We start from the raw sequence: 18,963 nt of genomic DNA, 5'->3' as shown, positions 1-18,963 counted from the left end.
TGACACACAGATTCTGCAGAGTTGCTCATATCTGTTTGTCTTGTAGGTTGCATTGTATTGTTAAAAAAAGAGATAAAACTAAAGGTTATTTTTATTCGTGACGTAAACGGATGATCAGCTGGAGTTATTTAAGGTCTTTTAATCCTGGGAGCTGTAGATCGTATTCCTTTAGGAATGCTTGTGAAGTATAGAAATTGATATACCCTCTGTCCATTTTCATAGTGACTATTGTCATAGAAAGTGTGATGATTTGACAAAAGGCTTAGTGATTGATGTGGATAATACAATTCAAACATGACAAGTTAAAATTTAAGGCCTTTATCTGGAAATGAGCACTCTTTTAGAAATAGTCTATGAACCATATTTACAAATGCTATAGTATTTTTTTAAAGTTAAAAGTAACAGTTTTCTGTTCACAGTGCCAATATCTGGGTATAAGAACCACAATGCGTCAGTAATTTGGCATGGAGTCAGTAGCTTAATATTTACAGAACATGTACAGATGCAACAATAAATCTGTTGCTAATACATTTATGAACCCTCTGTCACAGCAAGGATACAGTGGCTACGTCTGGTGAAACGCCAAACATGTCCATCCAACAGTGTCTGTGAATCTGTTTTTTTAAGATCAGGCTACTTGTCCAATCCAAAGTGGTGTAAAATTGTTCACAAATGCCTTCACGTTTTGTAGTATAGTGTGGGTAGTGCTTCAATCAAACGTTTGCTCTTATCTACTAAGTACAAAATGTAAAAATAAAAGAATATCTTGTTTGTGATCCTTTAGGTATCAACAATACAAAGTTGTCTTCTCAGATAGATCTTTTCCGAGTCCAGTTGATGCTGGTGTTATTGTGTGGTTCTTGTTTAGCGTGATGTATCTGCTCTTGCAATAGATGGATGGTCCACTAGAGGATGGGAGCAATTGCAATAAGCTCTGAAAAGTAGTAAAAAGTGCCATCTCTGCTACATAACTCTGCAAATGACACCCAATGCTTTCAAAGTTTTTTTTCAGGGATATCCACATATCTGAGTCCTCCTGCTCCATCTGTCGATTTCATCATTGAAAAGTAGGGTTGCTGGTCTTGCTCATACTGAGATAAGACAGAAATGCTGGAAGGGCTAATATAGCAGGATACCAAACTGTGAGCAATGGATTTCCACCGCCACTTAGATATCTATACTCTGCTTCCTTCTGACCTTCCTTAAGTCTGCTGTCAAAAGTAACAACAGCCCATCTGAGCATTATATGTATCCCTCTGCATTGAAAGCAGCAAGAAAAAGAACAGCAATGCCAAAGGTAAGAGATGATCACAAGAGGGCTCCATCTTCACTGATCTTTTGGTCTCCTTTGCCTTCGGTTACAGGTACCAGGTGGTCATTGCTCTTGCTGCATTGCCTGTGTGAGAGAGACTTCCATTTGGCCTTGTTCTTCTTGAGGTGACTTAGCATTTTTTCAGATAGGGGAGTCCCTCCAGTAAATCTTGACCATTCCACAAACAATGGCTCTGCAATGTAGTTTATGAAGCCTGCGGACAATGAAAAGTAAGAGGAGTCTGTGATGTAGAATTTTATGGAAGCAGTTTTTAAATGGACACTATCTGCTTAACAACAACCCACTGAAATGTTAGAGAAATAACAACACACTTTTTATAAAAACACATACTGTTTCGGGGATTTAAATAACTCTACGAGATGAAGGAAATGTAAAAAATCCAAGAGGACTCCCTGCTCTGCACATCACTGCAGGCAGCTCTAAATCATTTACCAACAGATGAAACTTGGCATATCTTTGCTACTCTGCTTTAGCCACTAGATGGTGCTGTGTATATAGAAATCTGCAGAATAAACGCATCCTAGATTTTCTGGGTTGTTGGGAGTCACATAAATGCCAAGAGACATCATGACTCACAAACCAACAAGAACTTATTATTTTGGTAGTAAGGCTGCAAGGGGGGCCCTATTTACATAATAAAGACCATACAAACACATTTTTCACTACAATCTATTTGCAAAAATATAGTATATAGCATGATCATGCAAGTATATAATATGTACTGCCTTTGTTGCGGTGTTTCTTTTAAGGATTAATTAACAATATAGCTGCTACCTTTTCTAGAAACAAAGGCCTTCCTACTGCATCTTTTACGATCCTGACCAATTTTACTAAATCCCATTTTGCTAGTCAGGCTGTTAAAATAACTGGTATGTGTTGCCTAAATCTACAACTCTACATTCAAATGACAGTAAGGACGCACATCAATGACATCACCTCCTACAACACAATTTTATTCAAGCTGACAATACATAATGCTGGTTCCCACCCAGGAATCAACTGCTCTAGTGCATTTCACCCTCCCAGGCTTAATCGTAGGAGTAAGCCCGGGAGGGTGAAATGCGTTAGTAGGGGCAGTTCTTGAGAAGGAACTGGCAAAATAAATTTGTATTCAAAGAAGTGACGTCATTGGTATGTGGTCTTTCTATCCCTTGTATAGTGTTACAGGGAGCAAGAACAAGCTCTATAGAAATTGGGCCTCTTTTTGAACCACATTGAGATAACAACTCTACATACTTATTAAAAACACTATTATCGTAACTTTTCAGGTCATTTTAGTAGCTTTCTAGGGTCTATTCATTTTTGAACTGTTTTGGTGCGGTTAAATTCATATGAAACTTCTCACAATGTGATTTGTGCCATTCCATTCAGTATCCAAAATGATCCCTATTTCCTTCAGGGTAGGGACTTTAAAAGTGCCAAATAAATACATAATGTATATATGAAACCGTGAGTTAGAATAATAATGTACATTTGTGCTTTATTTAATATACAAGACTTTTTACCATTTACAATGTAATAATAAGTTACAATGACCTTTTGACTGTGGGAAAATATCCTTACTGTCTCTAAACCACCTCTAAATACAGGTATTCCCTCATACCATACCAATTTTCTAAGTATGTAGTTTATTCATGCCATTCATTCCAATGGAGCTCTGAATCTACATTCAGATATGTACATATTAGCTGGCTGATATTCTCAACGCACTTCGCTATCCACTTCAGGATGCCAAGACAAGAGATACATAAATACAACAACGTAGCCCAGGAAGTGGGTATCGGCTACATGACGGTGATACCCACTTGCTGGGCTTTATTCTTGGCTTTACAGTAAGTACCTATTGCATCATTTTAACTCATGGTTTTATATCTATATTTGACACCGTTAAAGTCCCTATCCTAGGGGAAATCAGGATTGGTTTTGGATATGATAATTCAGAGATGTGGTGCATTTTCATACAGCGTGTGTGTGTTTGCAACCAGCGAGCAGTATGAGCAGGACTCTCAGTGTAGGACTACAAACTCTTGCTAGTCATACCGTGCTGCGTACCAAGCCTACCTTTTGGAACTACAGTTCCCTGCACATAACGATTCTAGGAGATCACAGTGGATGCAGATTAGTGGTGTATACATATTCTTTCCGAATGATCAGTGGAATAAATATTTAGAACAAGGTTATCTGCTGTATGCTTTAACACCTTCCCACCCGGCCTATAGCAGATTGATGGCTGGGTGGGACACTTGCCATTGTGACTGGGCGTCATATGACGTCCAGTCAAAACGAGCCACTCACATGGCCGTGGGGCAGCACAGTGGCACGATCTGTCACCGGCTGTGTCCACGGGACACAGCCGATGACATATCATTACTCCGGCCCGTTGCCAGTGTCATGTGACCGCTGTGACCAACCACAGCAGATCACATGCCAATTGTATACAATGGATGGCTTCCTGTCACGCCATCCATTGTATACAATTATGTTGTTAGCTGTGACTGGTCAAGGCAGTCACATGATACAGACAGGGCCAATCACAGCCCATATGTATCATGTGATCAGTTTTGCCCAATCACAGCTAATCACAACAAAAGGCTAAATCAGTTTCATTCAGTAACAATGATTGCAAATATCAATGAAATACATTGGTATTAGCAATCATAATGTGTTAAAAAAAATCCTGATCACTTGCCCAGAGTAGTTCAATGTTACTATGGTAACATTGTATTGCTTTGGTCACAGTGTGCTGAAAAATAAAATAGTAGAAAAAAGAAAAAAAAATTATAAGAAAATAAAGGAAACATTTGAAAAAATACAAATTCAATTATTATTATTATTTTCGCCAAAGAAATGTAGCAGAATACATTTTGGCCTAAACTTATAAAGAAATGTTATTTAGTTGCAAAATTGTATAACAGAAATGAAGAAAAGTGCGGGTTTTTTCCAAACGTTTCAGGTGTTTTTTGTTTTATTTAGCAAAAAATAAAAAACTCAGTGGTGATTAAATACTACCAAAAGAAAGCTCTATTTGTGTGAAAAAAATTATAAAAACTTTATATGGGTACAGTATTGCATGACCGCACAATTGTCATTCAAAGTGCGACAGCGCTGAAAGCTGAAAATTGGCCTGAGCAGGAAGGGGGTATAAGTGCCCGGTATTGAAGTGGTTAATTTAATGGATATGTACGGTTTAAGGCTCCATGCACACTAGCTTAAATAAACGCTAATTTTCAGCGGTTTTGTACTATCATTTAGAAACGTTTAGCAGTGTTTAATAACGTTTAGTGTTTTTTCTTCCAGAAAAACACTCTCAAAAACACAAAACAGAAGGATTTTTTTTCTCTGCCTCTAAGCACTGAGCTTAAAAAAAATGCCTTTAGGCTGCCTAATGTGCATGGACACTTAGGATAACATTAGTTGCTTCTACAGGCAAAACGCTAAACTCCTCAAGGAGCAGCATTTTTTTTAAGACAGTGTGCATGGACCCTTAATGTGTCTCCAATGAGTATGTTTGCTTCCTGAGTATTTTGGGGGTTCAGGAAAAAAGAGTCTTGAACACAGCTGAACACTGGGAATTCTCAAATGTGGCTTGGGATGCAAAAATATGCATTTTAAAGATGGGATGTATAACTTGTCCACATTTGATGACTCCCTGAATTGAACCTTTAAAAACTGGTATTTTATATGTTTTGGTTAATGGAGAGTAGACCTCAAAACAGTTTCTTATGCTGCTTAAAGAGTGTCGCTGATATTTCTGAATTTGAGTTCCTGGGTCTTCACATCTGCTGTGGCCATTATAAGGGAGTCCTGCTCTCCCTGGAACAGTTTCAATTTATTTTATATTGTGAAGAATGCAGCGGAAGGAGCTTAAACACAAAGGTGGCCGGGAACACCCAATAACTCCCAGTGGGACAGGAAAAGACTAAAAAACGTTGACAACTTATATAAAAGGCCAGTTAGCTTTCTAGGCTCCATGTACTGTATATAAAAATATCATCATTTCATTATTTAAAGTGGTTGTAAACCTCTGACATGAAATCTGAACAAAGCAGATCGCTCTATAGTGTGTACTTGTCTCTATCCACAGAGGAGGAACTGACAGCCTGTGATGCCTCTTTACCACCCAGACCACGAGGAGGTCTGGGTGCTTGCTGTATTTAAAAGGGTCAGTAACATACTTTTATTTTTATTTCTGTGTTCTCTGGCTTACTGCCAGCAACATTACTGACCTGGGTTGTAAACCCTTTCTTCATCAATAAATATTGGATATACTACACTATGGGTACTTTTCCATTTTTTACCCCCCACTGAGGGGTCGGCAGACACAGCTACATATCACCCAGAGGAGGGATACCTGTACCTGGAAGGGACGTGTGCCGTGAGTGATCCATTCCAAACTAAGGAGACCATATTAGCCCAGCAGATCGTTTGAGGACATCTCTCCCTGTGGGATATCGGTACTCGTTTGATTGGATACATAATAAAACGTGCATTCCCTATGTGCGGTCGGTGAGTGCGCATTCTTGCCATTTCCCGGATCCGATTTCAGCTGTGTTCACTTATCATTTGCTTGATCCTATGAACATTTATGTGTGTGTTTAGATCGATTTTCGATCGAACTTTGGAGATCGAACTTCTTAAATTGTCCTTTTAGCTCTGCACTTTGCTTATTTTATCTATCCACAGTGTCGTTTCTGCCTCATTCCTTTGCTATCAGCATAAATCATTTGTGACACATTTTCCTGACTCCAAGAGAAAAATGGTGACAGGGGAGGGCACAGCCTGTGATTGACAACCTCAGCTCTGTTCCTGTGTGCTGTGTGAAGGGTGTGTGTCCCTTCCCTCCAATCAGCTCTTAGATCTCCCCTCACTGATGTAACTTCAGCTCCCTGTCCCCTGCTTTCCAGAGCTGAGATTCTGTGTAAATTCTGCACTTTGAATGGATGTAGGGGAAAGACGGCTACAGTGAGTTGCATACAACTTATGTAGGAGGATTTGCTTCATCTCTGTGTATCACCTGAGGCCGTCACTTTACTGAGTTTACATAAGGGTTTACAACCACTTTATTGCAGTTTATTATTGCTTCTTATGAAATGATCTAAAATTTAATGATATGAATATAATGATATTTATGTTTTTATACACACATGTGAATACTCTCTCTTTTTTATTTTACCTTACAAAAGTGACCTCAAGATTATACTACTCATTATACCATATTTACGCCTGCTCTTCACCTTGCATTATCTCGTTAACACAGATGATATCATTTTTTTATGTAAATTTGGAAGTGACTCTACTAGACTTCATGTTTAATGTTTAGTTGAATAAGGTTTTCCTTTTGAAGACAATTATTTACATCTTTCACTGGACTGTGAGAACTGAAGTATTCAGCATTTAATCATGTGTCAATCTTGCCACTGTCTTCTTCACCAAATCATATCGGAAGTCTCTTTATAAAATATATTTACATTAATAAAAGCCTGATTAATGCCCAATCAGAATGTATTATGTATTATCAGAAAATAGTACCGTATTTGCCGGCGTATAAGACGACTGGGCGTATAAGACGACCCCCCTACTTTTCCTGCTAAAATGTAGTGTTTGGGCTATACTCGCCGTATAAGACTACCCCTCTTCCAATGCACACCAGTGGGAGGAATAGTGCCCCATCATTGATGTCAGTGGGAGGAATAGTGCCCCATCATTGATATCAGTGGGAGGAATAGTGCCCCATCATTGGTATCAGTGGGAGGAATAGTGCCCCATCATTGATATCAGTGGGAGGAATAGTGCCCCATCATTGGTATCAGTGGGAGGAATAGTGCCCCATCATTGGTGTCAGTGGGAGGAATAGTGCCCCATCATTGATGTCAGTGGGAGGAATAGTGCCCCATCATTGGTATCAGTGGGGGGAATAGGTGCCCCTTCATTGGTATCAGTGGCAGGAATGGTGCCCCATCATTGGCATCAGTGGGAGGAATAGTGCCCCATCATTGGTATCAGTGGGGGGAATAGGTGCCCCATCATTGGTATCAGTGGCAGGAATAGTGCCCCATCATTGGTGTCAGTGGGAGGAATGGTGTCCCATCATTGGTGTCAGTGAGGGGTGGAATAGTGCCCCATCATTGGTGTCAGTGGGGGGTGGAATAGTGCCCCATCGTTGGTGTCAGTGGGGGGGGGGAATAGTGCCCCATCGTTGGTGTCAGTGGGAGGAATAGTGCCCCATCGTTGGTATCAGTGGGAGGAATAGTGCCCCATCATTGGTATCAGTGACACCAATGATGGGGCACTATTCCTCCCACTGACACTTGCTGACCCTGTTCTAGTACGGTGCTGCTGCAGCCAGCATATGTGGTTGCAGCAGCACCTCTACACAGAGCACTTACCTGCTGCTCCGGCACTCAATTTTCGCGGGGCCGCTCGGCTCCGCCCCCTCGCCGGTGATTGGCCGCCTGTGTGCCTTTCCCGAGCTACAGTTCTGGCGGCCAATCACCGGTGAGGAGGCGGAGCCGCGCAGCCGCACGAACATCCAGTGGCCGAACTGAAGGAGACGCCGCGCTTCCTGGACCGGATCGCCGTGGGACTGGATCCAGGTAAGAGACGTCAGCCCCTGCAAACCCCTGTACTTAATGCCGCAGCCCCCCTAACATGTGTACCGGCGTATAAGACGACCCCCGACTTTTGAGAAGATTTTCAAGGGTCAAAAAGTCGTCTTATACGCCGGCAAATACGGTAAATAAAATCTCATTAAAGGGTTATTTCATCTTTATAAAAAACTGACTATGCATATAAAGGGTGCCTGTAGATACAAATAAACTGCAGCTTTGAGCAAAGATAAATAATGCCCTTACGCTTTCTGACTTATTGCTCTTTCCTATCTCTTTGTCTTTCTCTTTTTTCATTTAAATGACAGCGGACAGCGGGGTTTTGACACTTGTGTGTGCACTGTGTTGCCCTTTACTTTGCCTTGGGATTGTATTTTCCCCTGTACTATTTTGGAATTTGCACATGCTTGTATCACTTTTGATACCTTCCTTCCGTATTTTGTTTATGCTTATATGGATACATGATACGTGTCTTCTGCTTTTCTGTTGTTTTCAATAAAAATAGAATTTGTAAAAAAAATAAATAAAAAAAATAATGCCCTTGCTATATGTTCAGGCCACTTATGTATCTCCCAAAGCCTGACTGAGAAACTCTCAGAGATGGCATCATCCCATCTTGCCTTGTTGTTAGGACATTGCTAGGACACTAGCAGTTGTTACTGCTCACCCCCCACCATCACAGTAGTGAGCTCTTTCTCCGATTTAAACCCCCTCACATGTGCTCTATCTCCCTTGTTGTAATAGCTCTGAACCCAGCAATGCTACAACAGAGGAGATTGGTGTACCTTCTATGTTCGGGGGCTTAAGAGCTCACTCAGTAACAGTTGGGAGCAGGGGCGGACTGGCCATTTGGAAACTCGGGCACTGCCTGAGGGCCCGGGGTCAGCAGGGGCCCCATGAGATGCCCCAGGTACCTTTTTCATAGGCTTTTTTTAGTTTGGGCAAGGACACAGGGGCCCCATGATCCCCTATTGCCCGGGGGCCCCATGAGTTGTTAGTCCGCCCCTGGTTGGGAGTATCTTAGCAATGTCCTGGCAACAAGGCATGTTGGGGTGATGCCATCTTTGGGGTTTTTTTCAGACAGAACATGTAGATGGTCTAATTTATAGCAAGGGCATTTTTTTAACTTTAGTCAGAGCTGCAGAGTTTGTTTTTACCTACAGGAGCCCCTTATCTGCATAGGCACTTTTTTTTCGGTAAAGGTGAACTAACCCTTTTCTGCAGTCTTTAAATAAAAAGGAAAAGAAATGCTATGATATCAAAATCTTCAACAAATGTACCTAAGCACACTCACCAACTTGTATATTAGGTATGGAGTCTTTTTGTTGGCTGCAAAGTGGGCTTATTTCAAGACCAAATTTCCGCTCAAGATCTCCTAAAAGGAACATACAAAAAGAAAACTGAATTTTCAGCATACGCAGCAGGAGCAAAAATAAAATGCAGTAGTTATTTAACGGAATACTACTTCTTCTTCCTTGTTTTTTTGCAGTAATTAAACCCACTCTCCACACTTTTTAGGCCTCATTCATACAGCCGATTAAGGCCATACAGCATCACGAATCAGGATAAATTTGCAGCAGGAATCACAGGTGTATGCAATTAGTCACTGGCAAGAAGTCAGTACAAATCGATGATAGACAGACAAGCACCATGACTGTACTCATGAAACCACACATCTGAGAAGTTACATGTGATTAGGGAGAGAGGAGCAACCCTACACACATCCAGTTTGCTTCCAGGGCCATTCATCTGTTTCTAATTGCAGGCAAATGCATAGATGTGTGGTTACATGTGCATAGTTACTGCATTTATTATGTGTTTGATTTTTACAGGTTTCCTGGCTGCGGCTGACTGCACACACACCTGTGATCCCCATCTTAGATTCTTACTGATTTTTCAGTGTACAGCCCTAATCGGCTGTGTGAAAAAGGCCTTAACGCCACTTACATAAGGCTTAATTCACAAAGCTTCAGCACATGGAACAGAACCTTTATGTTAGCCATCTGACTGTAATTTTAAAATCTCTTTGGATTCAGTTGAAAATAAGGATCCTTATCCTAGTGTGTTAGCTTTGTGAACTGAGACTATTATGTTTAAATGTATCCAAATTCTAAAGGTTTGGAAGAAGACAGGAAAACCCTCTCTCCCCACCCCTTAACAAAGCAATTCATCTTGCTTTTACAGCCATATTAACAAGACCCAGGTTAAGATCTTGCAGATTTCTATTAGCGCCTATCAATGTTTTCCAGTATGTATTGATGTGTCTGCTACAATACAGAGCTTTGTTCAGCTGTGCTTAGCACTGTTCATAGAAACATAGTGGCCATGGAGGTGACTGGAACACCTGAATCCAATGATTTTGAGGGGTGTCCCTATACTTTTGGCAATATAGTGTATATATCATATGAAGCCATTTATTATCAAATAGTTGTTTGGCTCCTTTTTAAATCATTATGATAACAGAAATCACCCAAATGGCCATGATCAAAAGTTTACATACCCTGGAATGTTTGGCCTTGGTACAGACACACAAGGTGACACACACGGGTTAAAATGCCAATTAGAGGTTAATGTCCCACATCTGTGGCTTTTTAAATTGCAAATGTCCAAAGCTTTGAATATGCCAATCAGTACTTTTAAATCACATATTAAGAAGTGGAAAGTTCGGGGATCTCTTGATACCAAGCCAAGGTCAGGTAGACCAAGAAAGACTGCAGCCATAACTGACAGAAGAATTGTTTTGGATTCAAAGAAAAACCCACAGGCAACCTCAAAAAAAATACAGGCTGCTCTGATGGTGTGGTTGTGCCAAACATTCCAGGGTATGTAAACGTTCGATTATGGCCATTCGGGTGATTGCTGTTATCATTATGATTTAAAAAGGAGCCAAACAACTATTTGATAATAAATGGCTTCATATGATCATCATCCTTCAATAAAAGAGCATTCTTTGGCATGATCAGTCATATTATCAATATCAATGCCAAAATTTCACAATTTCTGCTAGGATATGCAAACTTTTGAGCACAACTGTATGTATATATATATATATATATATATATATATATATATAATAAACATGTATACTCATTGGTGCAACAATACATATGCATTGCATTTTCTCTTTAAAATGTGTCCCATAAAAATGCTACTGTGCAAGATCATATGTTATATCGTGGATGCTAAAAGTGTTTTCCGAATAACATAGTTATGGGATGTGAGTAGGTAAAATAAATGTGCAGAACTGTTGATCAGGATAGGAGGCAGGAGCAGGAAACAGAGGGATAGTACACAGAGGCAGGAGGGGTTGGGAAGCTTAGATGACTGCATTCAAGGATATGGAAAGCCCGAGGCTCAGAGCAATGGGTACACTAAATCTCCAAGTCTGCAATGCGCAGCCTGTATTTCCTAATTCCTACTCCATTACAGAAATGAATACAAGTTAAGGCTAATTAACTTTAAATTTGCTAACTGATTTGGAGCCTTAGCCTTGTCCTAGGCGGATATTTTATCCATTGTGTAAATAAACAGCTGAAAGCCATTGGCTTAGCCCCGTGAATTGGGACCGTCTTTATTTTCTGGCAATATCTGACCTTGTCTGTAGAATTCTTCACAGACTCTCTCACTCCACTGCTTGCTGAGCTCCCACATACGGCAAGGATTGCAGATATCAGCACACTTCAGAGCAATCTGTAAAACATACAGGGAATAGGCATAAAGGCAAGTGATGTGCTATTCACCTGTACAGTTAATATGATATTATGACATGATGTGGAATTGTTTGATTTTGGCAGCTATCGGGACCATTTATGCCCTGACTTCAGCCTTGTCAACCTAATCATACGAATTATATAGCATAACTCTTATTTGACACTGTCCTGTAAATGGTAGCTGTTTCATGAAACTAGGGGGAATAGGTACTACCTTTAGGCCTCAGCACACTGGATGTTTTTAATGTGGCTGTTAAGTACATCTGGTGTTTTTTTTCTGCCTCTAAACATCCCTGCATGTTAGTCTATGGGGAAGATTTACTAAAACTGCTGCACTTAGAATCTTGCGCAGCTGTGCATGGTAGCCAATCAGCTTCTAACGTCAGCTTGTTCAATTAAGCTTTGACAATAAAACCTGGAAGCTGATTGGTTTCTATTCAGAGCTGCACCAGATTCTGCACCTTGTAGTTTCCATGCACACAACTGCTTTTGGAGGAGTTTACAGGCAGGGGTGTTTAGGGGCAGAAAAACCCCCCCACTGCCAGCATGTCCAGGAGCAGCAGCATTTTGGCAGAAAAAACACTTGACAAGTGTAAACGCGTGTAAATTATTATTCTGGCCAATTAAATTAATTATTAACGCCAAAGCACTTGACTTGCCTAAATGTGCCTAAATGAATTACACGCATTTAAAAGCATCAAGTATTTTTTCTGCTAGAACACTGCTGGCAGGAGGAAAGACATCTAGGAGAAATGGAAAACTGTCCTGTGTGCATGAGGCCTTATACTTTCTATACAAGAGTACAACTCATGTTAACTGTATTAATTGCTAGATTACCTTAGGTACGTAATAAATGTATAATGTTACCAATAAAGTGTAATAACCCACATATTTGAAATATATTTTAAAAATATTCTTCCCAAATATACTGACATATATTTGAAATGCTACAATTTTGGCCATATTCAATATATTCCAAAATATATTTCAATAAATAAATAAAAATAAACCAAAATTAAAAAAAAAATTAAAAAAAATATATGTATATATATATATATATATTGAAATATATATATATGTTGAAACGCATTTTTATTACAAAATATATGAAAAATATTTTTAAACATTAATTTCAAAAATACTGTATGTCTTTACAAATACAAATCTACAGTTTTGCAATGCATTTACAAATATACAGTTGCAAAAAAAAGTAGGTGAACCCCTTGGTATTACGTGGAGTTTTGCATGAATTGGGCATAAAATGTGCTCTGAACGTTATCTAAGTCACAACAATTGATGAACACAGTCTGCTGAACATAATACTACACAAACATTAGATGTTGCCATGGTTTAATTGCACATAACAACTGTACGTTAAATGACTTTTTTATATGTAAAAAAAATCTAAAGTATATATTTAAAAAATATATATTTTTAAAAATATTTTTCATAGATTTTGTAATAAAAATGCATTTCAACATGCTATATATATATATATATATATTGAATATGGCCACAATTGTAGCACTTCAAATATATGTCAATATATTTGGGAAGAATATTTTTAAAATATATTTCAAATATATTTTTCTTCCATATGGGAATGGCCAAGTAAGTGTCACTTATTTGACTGTTTAGCTTATGCAGTATATAGGTTTCTTTTAGTGGAAACAGAATAATAAACTGCTTGGATATTGAACAGAAAGCACATAAAATGTAATCGTATAATGAACATACACATCTGTGTGCAGATATTGTTTAACAGTTTCTGTTGTCCCCATATAAACTGGACAGCTGGTCAGCAATGAGCATCTGGATCATGCCTGTATGGGCATATAGCCAAACCTTAGACTGATGAGGCTACCCATAATGTTGGCTTCCAGTAATGTGTTCACATATACGTGCAAAGGAGATTATCTAAATAAAGTCAATGTGTAAAAATGCTTAAAAAAACTTTGATTTGAATGTATAATTATATTATTGGCTGATAGCAGCCATATTTGCTGACTGCATACACCGTGCATACTACATACATACTCTGCAGTTTGCACCATGGTTGTTCTCAATCTCTGTTAAACACAGAAGTACAAGTGAGAATAAAAAACACAGAACTCCCTTTAGTTGTTAATCTAATGTTTCTCTGCCTAATATAATAAGAATAATATGAAAGAGTTATCATCTCGTAACATGACACAAGCAATTATACTGTAATAATACCTCTACACTATACTTTTTCTTTACTACAATGCTGGTCATACACTATGTCTTGTTCTTAGCCTCTTATTCATACATGGGCTAATACTGTATGTGTGAATCTGGCCGGGTATGAATTAATTACAGATTACTTTTTATAAATTGCTCAACCAGCCTGATAGACAAAGTGCATAATATATTATAAAAACATTGAACTTTTTAATTGAGATCTAATTACTATTAGAACCCCCTGAAATCCAAATAGCTCGACATGCAACAAGACAAGATCCTTTACAAAATTTATAGTTGAGTACAGTATATGTCCACAGTATGTTTCTAATAAGTGGCTTATGGTACCTTAGAATAGCTCAGCAGGTCTCCTCACCTTTGTATCATACACAAAGGGCTGAATGAAAGTTTAAGCCTTGAAATATAAACTAGTGCATGACCTACTCTTTAGGTAGCAATGACTTTCTAAATGTCTTTCTTGGTCCAGCTATTATTATTACCTGCAACATAAAGTGCCTGTGGTCTGCATCCGTCAAACTGAGATCTTTTTGGGCAAGATGAGCTCTAAAACGATTGAGAAACTCATTCTGGCGATTTATATCTGTTGATAATATTAAGGAGCCCAGTTGCTGCTCAATATCCTGCCTGAAATAAGAACATCAAATAGTTAGAGAAGCTCTGCAAAATACTGTGGTTTTTTCCTTGTTCATCAACAGATTCCATCATCGCTCTTTTGTTTTTTTGAAAAATGAAAAAAGTAGCTTTTTGTCATCTGAAACAAAGGGGTTTATTTACTAAAGCTAGAAAGTGCAAAATCTGGCTCACTTCTGCATAGAAACCAATCAGCTTTTAATCTCAGCTTGTTCAAATAAGCTTTGGCAATACAACCTGGAAGCTGATTGGTTTCTATACAGAAGTGAGCCTGATTTTGCACTCTTCAGCTTTAGTAAATAAACCCCAAAACCTTTTCCAGGAGAATTATGAGGGCTGTCATCACTAAACTCCTGCTAAAGGCACTAGTTGCATGGCTATTATGATGATCCTATGGTTTCAATACTTTGCCTAAAATATTTTCTGACCTGACCTGGATCCAGAACCAGGAATGCCAGAGGAAAAGAACAGAAGTCCTAATCTACTAACTTCTTCCACATTGTCAAAGTAAAGTATAAGGGTCAGCATGACAGCCAGGTAACTAGCAGTTCATAATTCAGCAATGGCAACCTCTGGAAAGGTTTCCTTTAACAATTTCTACAGAACAATTACATTAACAGTCTATAAAAAGATTCCTTTTGATGCAGTGGCGTCCCTAGGGGGGTGCGGGCTACACCGGGTGACACCATCACAGGGGGTGCAGAAGCAGAATGCCAGCAGAGCTTCTGGGCTCTGTGAAGGTCTTGGCCAGTAATTGGGGTGATCCCGGGTTCCCGGCATAGTGACAGCTGCCCCCGGTGTAGGGGTAAAATCAGTTAACCCCATATAGGTTCAACCTACACGGGGTTAACTGATCTTGCAAGCCATAGTGATCTGTGGGATCAGCTTCAGCGGTTTGCAGCCTGTAAGGGGTTAACTGTGGCAGCTCTGAGCTAAAGTTGGAGATCGGCTTCTTCGGCCTGAAACCGGCACATGCGCAGTTGCTTCAGGGGATACATATCTTCACGGGATACTCATTTTACCGGCACCGCTCCTTCCTCTCTGGAGGGGTGACACCACGTGTTACCGCACCGGGTGACACCAACCCTAGGGACGCCTCTGTTTTGATGCTATGTAGACCCATATACTTCCATCCTAAGGTCTGTTAACTACTATTTTCAATGAGGATAGGTAATAGCAATAGTGCCTATCCCACACTTTGGAAAACACTGAGTTAGAGCATCTGTGATGTGTCCAAGAACAGGAATATATGAATAATCAGTATAGATTTTGTCCCCACAGTTCAAAAATGACAATGGGTTTCTCTGTGAGAACATTTTACAATTCATTGCATTGAGCTGCATACCTCATATCAGAAACAGAGCTCAACTAGCACTACAGATAGATGCCTAGTATACCTTTTGTGGAGAAAGAAGGTAATGCTTGAACATTTGCAGGGAACATTCAAAGATGAAATATATGGGATAAAGAGTTGAGAATTTCCACACAATAATTCATTTGAAATTTCAATTTACTTTGAATATTAACTCATATGCAGATGAAAGAAGTAAACAGGAATTCACTTTTCATGTGATTGGATAACTAAAGTGAATGTTCACAAAAACTCAGTGAAAACCTATGTGTCATACTGACTGCCCTTCTTTTCCCTAAATATCAACACAGATATATAAATGTAATGTAATGGACTGAAGCTACATATAATGACTAGAAGGCAATGTCATTATGGTGTTATACATTTTAATGGATATAATTCTGGAAAATATTCTTGCCTATAAAATTGTTGTGGCCAAGTATATATATGGGAAAAAATATATTGTATGCTTTGTATTAGCAAATTCTTTGAAGACACCCATATAATACAGATGACAGATTACAGAAGTCCAGGGCTTTTTTTTGTCGGAACTTGGCGGAACTCCATTCTGCCACCTCCAGTGCTGGCCCCTTATATAGCCGCTTCCTGGACACACAGCAACAATCAAATCTCTGTGCTCAGACCTGAGCTCTTGCAGCGCACTTAAAGGGCAATAGTCTCCTCTACTCCTAATACCCTGGAACTAATACCCAGGCTGGTTAAAGGGGGCAGATCTGCTGTCAGGATGTAAACCAATCAGGCAGTAGAGGCATGTCAGGCACAAGATTCAGAGGTGCTTCTGTAATGTCTGGTTGGAGTTTCTGTCCGGGGTAGCAGGTGGCGCTCTCTCATTTGGCCTCTGCGGTTATGGTGGATGTTGGTACGGCATCAAGCGGTGGTCCGGAGGTTTCTGCAGAGGGGGGTGAGGTCAGAGGCACAGATATATACATGTCATCTACCTGGAGGGGCACGATGAGGGTTAGTGTGACAGTTACCCTGGCTGATCTTCTCTTATGGGAGGGGACTTCATAAAGGTCTGTCTCCAGTTGTTGTGTCCAATGATAAACAATACAGAGATCCCCATATAACGTCCCAGCTGTCAGGATTGCAGTAGACTTTCCCCTCTTCTGTGATGTTATAGGTATATTCGTTAACAGGTGTGTGCAGAGTCCAGGCTGTGCAAACATTCACACGCACTCAGGGTGTGCAGATCCTTGTAGTGTCAGGTGGAGTTGATGATGCTACCCTCTATATTTTACCATGAGGCCCCCGTCAGATCTGTGCTGTGCATTACTGTACCTTACTTCACTTTAATGTGGGTTGCCTTAAAGGCATATGTGGGTGCAAAGGGTGTGCTGGGCATGCTCTAATCACCCTGTGCTCAGCACGCAGAGTGGGCGCTGGAACTCCGTCAGTGTTTCTGTACCCTGCATGCAAAGGAGTGATGTAGCACCCAACATGCAGAGTGGCAGTGGGTGACAGACCAGTGGAGTGGTGAAATTGATGGTGAGTGGTGCAGTGGGGTCGTGGTTGAGTTCCTGCACTTCTCTGAGAAAAAAAGTCCCGCAGAGGTCATTCTTTACCATGCATGCATGAGCTGACTTTTCAATTCTAACACACAATAAAATAGGTGCTCTGAAGTAACACACTACTTACGTAATTTCCTTTGACAGATGTGCTAATAACCTTGATTCTCTTAGCATACCAACAGTGGACCTCCAGTGGTGGTTCTCTAAAACAGATGTGTTCTGAAGAAGGAAACCAAGAGATTCAATTTACAATGAGAGCAACAGACTAAGCCAACACCATTCTAAACCAACTTTAAAGTACAGGGTGTCCCAAAAGTCTCCATACATAGGCAAAAATTAACCGACTCATATTATATTTTATATTATGTATAGATTTTTAATGTTTTTTTTATATATAAATATTTTGTAAAACGTTGTAATTAAGATTGTAAGCTCCAAGGAGCAGGGTCCTCCTAACCCTCTTGTTGTGAACTGTACTGTTGCTGTATTGTCTCCCGTTATATTGTAAAGCAAACTGTTGGCACTATATAAATCCTGTATAATAATAATAATAATAATTCATATTTTGTAAATAAAGCTACATTTAACTACAATTTACAATTTTCCCTATGTATGGTGCCTTTTGGACACCCTTTACAGCTTTAACTTTGTAAAACCTCATCGTGCCAAATACTTGTTGACCTGTCTATGTGCTTGCATCCTTGTACAATGCATTTCTGTACTAGCTGTGAAATAATCAGCCCAACCCACTTGTGGCATCACCGATAGGGAAAAAAAAGTGTAACAATATGCCTTTTTTCACGCTGGAAGAAACTGTTATTCTACAATGGACACAATAAATCCATGTTAAAAGCCACTAAACATAAAGGGGTTGATTTACTAAAGGTAAATATACTGTGCACTGCAAGTGCAGTTGGTTTATATCCAAGGAGAAGCTCTGAAATGGGGCAAAGCTCTGCTGATTTCTTTCATCCAATCATGTGCAAGCAAAAATGTTTTTTATTTTCCTTGCATGTTCCCCTCAGATCTAGAGCAGTGTTTGTCAACCTTTTTTCAGTCAAGGCACCCTTTAAAATGATGGACAGTCCCGAGGCACCCTTTAAAATTATGGACAGTCTTGAGGCACCCCATTTTAAAATGTGAAAAACAATTCTAATAGTTATATATAACTCAGCAACATCCACACATGTAGAATACCCAACATCAGAGGTGATTTATTCTTCCAATGCAAATACACTTTTGCACACTGGTACTGACTAGTATTCCATTGTTTCTCTTCTCCATCAGTTTTTCTCCATCACTGAGCTAATGAGACCCAAACACTGATGAAGAGGGGCAGGGGAGGATCAAACTAGGATGCTGTGCAGGCAACTGACATCCTCCTTATCAGCTGATGATGTCATTGGTTGTCAGGAAGCCAGCGGCCAGATACACGGGTGTCAAACTGGCGGCCCTCCAGCTGCTGCCAAACTACAAGTCCCATGAGGCACTGCAAGATTGACAGTTACAAGCATGACTTCCAAAGGCAGAGGCATGATGGGACTTGTAGTTTTGCAACAGCTGGAGGGCTGCCAGTTTGACA

At 39.8% G+C, this 18,963-nt stretch overlaps 1 protein-coding gene across 2 annotated transcripts in view; it reads right to left on the bottom strand.

Moving 5' to 3' along the window:
* Positions 1-302: 302 nt before the first annotated feature.
* Positions 303-18,963, bottom strand: part of PDE7B (phosphodiesterase 7B) — a 460,575-nt gene continuing 441,914 nt past the window's right edge. For both annotated transcript variants that reach the window (XM_089676206.1, XM_089676205.1), the window contains 5 exons: positions 17,509-17,600; positions 14,351-14,495; positions 11,532-11,628; positions 9,233-9,313; positions 303-1,526 (listed from right to left, as the gene is read on the bottom strand). In XM_089676206.1, coding sequence (XP_089532332.1) covers positions 1,309-1,526; positions 9,233-9,313; positions 11,532-11,628; positions 14,351-14,495; positions 17,509-17,600 — 633 coding nt within the window. In that variant the 3' untranslated portion in view covers positions 303-1,308. The remainder of the gene's footprint in view (positions 1,527-9,232; positions 9,314-11,531; positions 11,629-14,350; positions 14,496-17,508; positions 17,601-18,963) is intronic.

Source organism: Staurois parvus, unplaced genomic scaffold (genome assembly GCF_062004578.1).
Source record: "Staurois parvus isolate SC_StPar_1 unplaced genomic scaffold, SC_StPar_1.0 ptg000165l, whole genome shotgun sequence".
Classification (NCBI taxonomy): domain Eukaryota; kingdom Metazoa; phylum Chordata; class Amphibia; order Anura; family Ranidae; genus Staurois; species Staurois parvus.
Note: the sequence above shows the minus strand (reverse complement) of the source record. Positions and strands in the feature narration are given on the sequence as shown.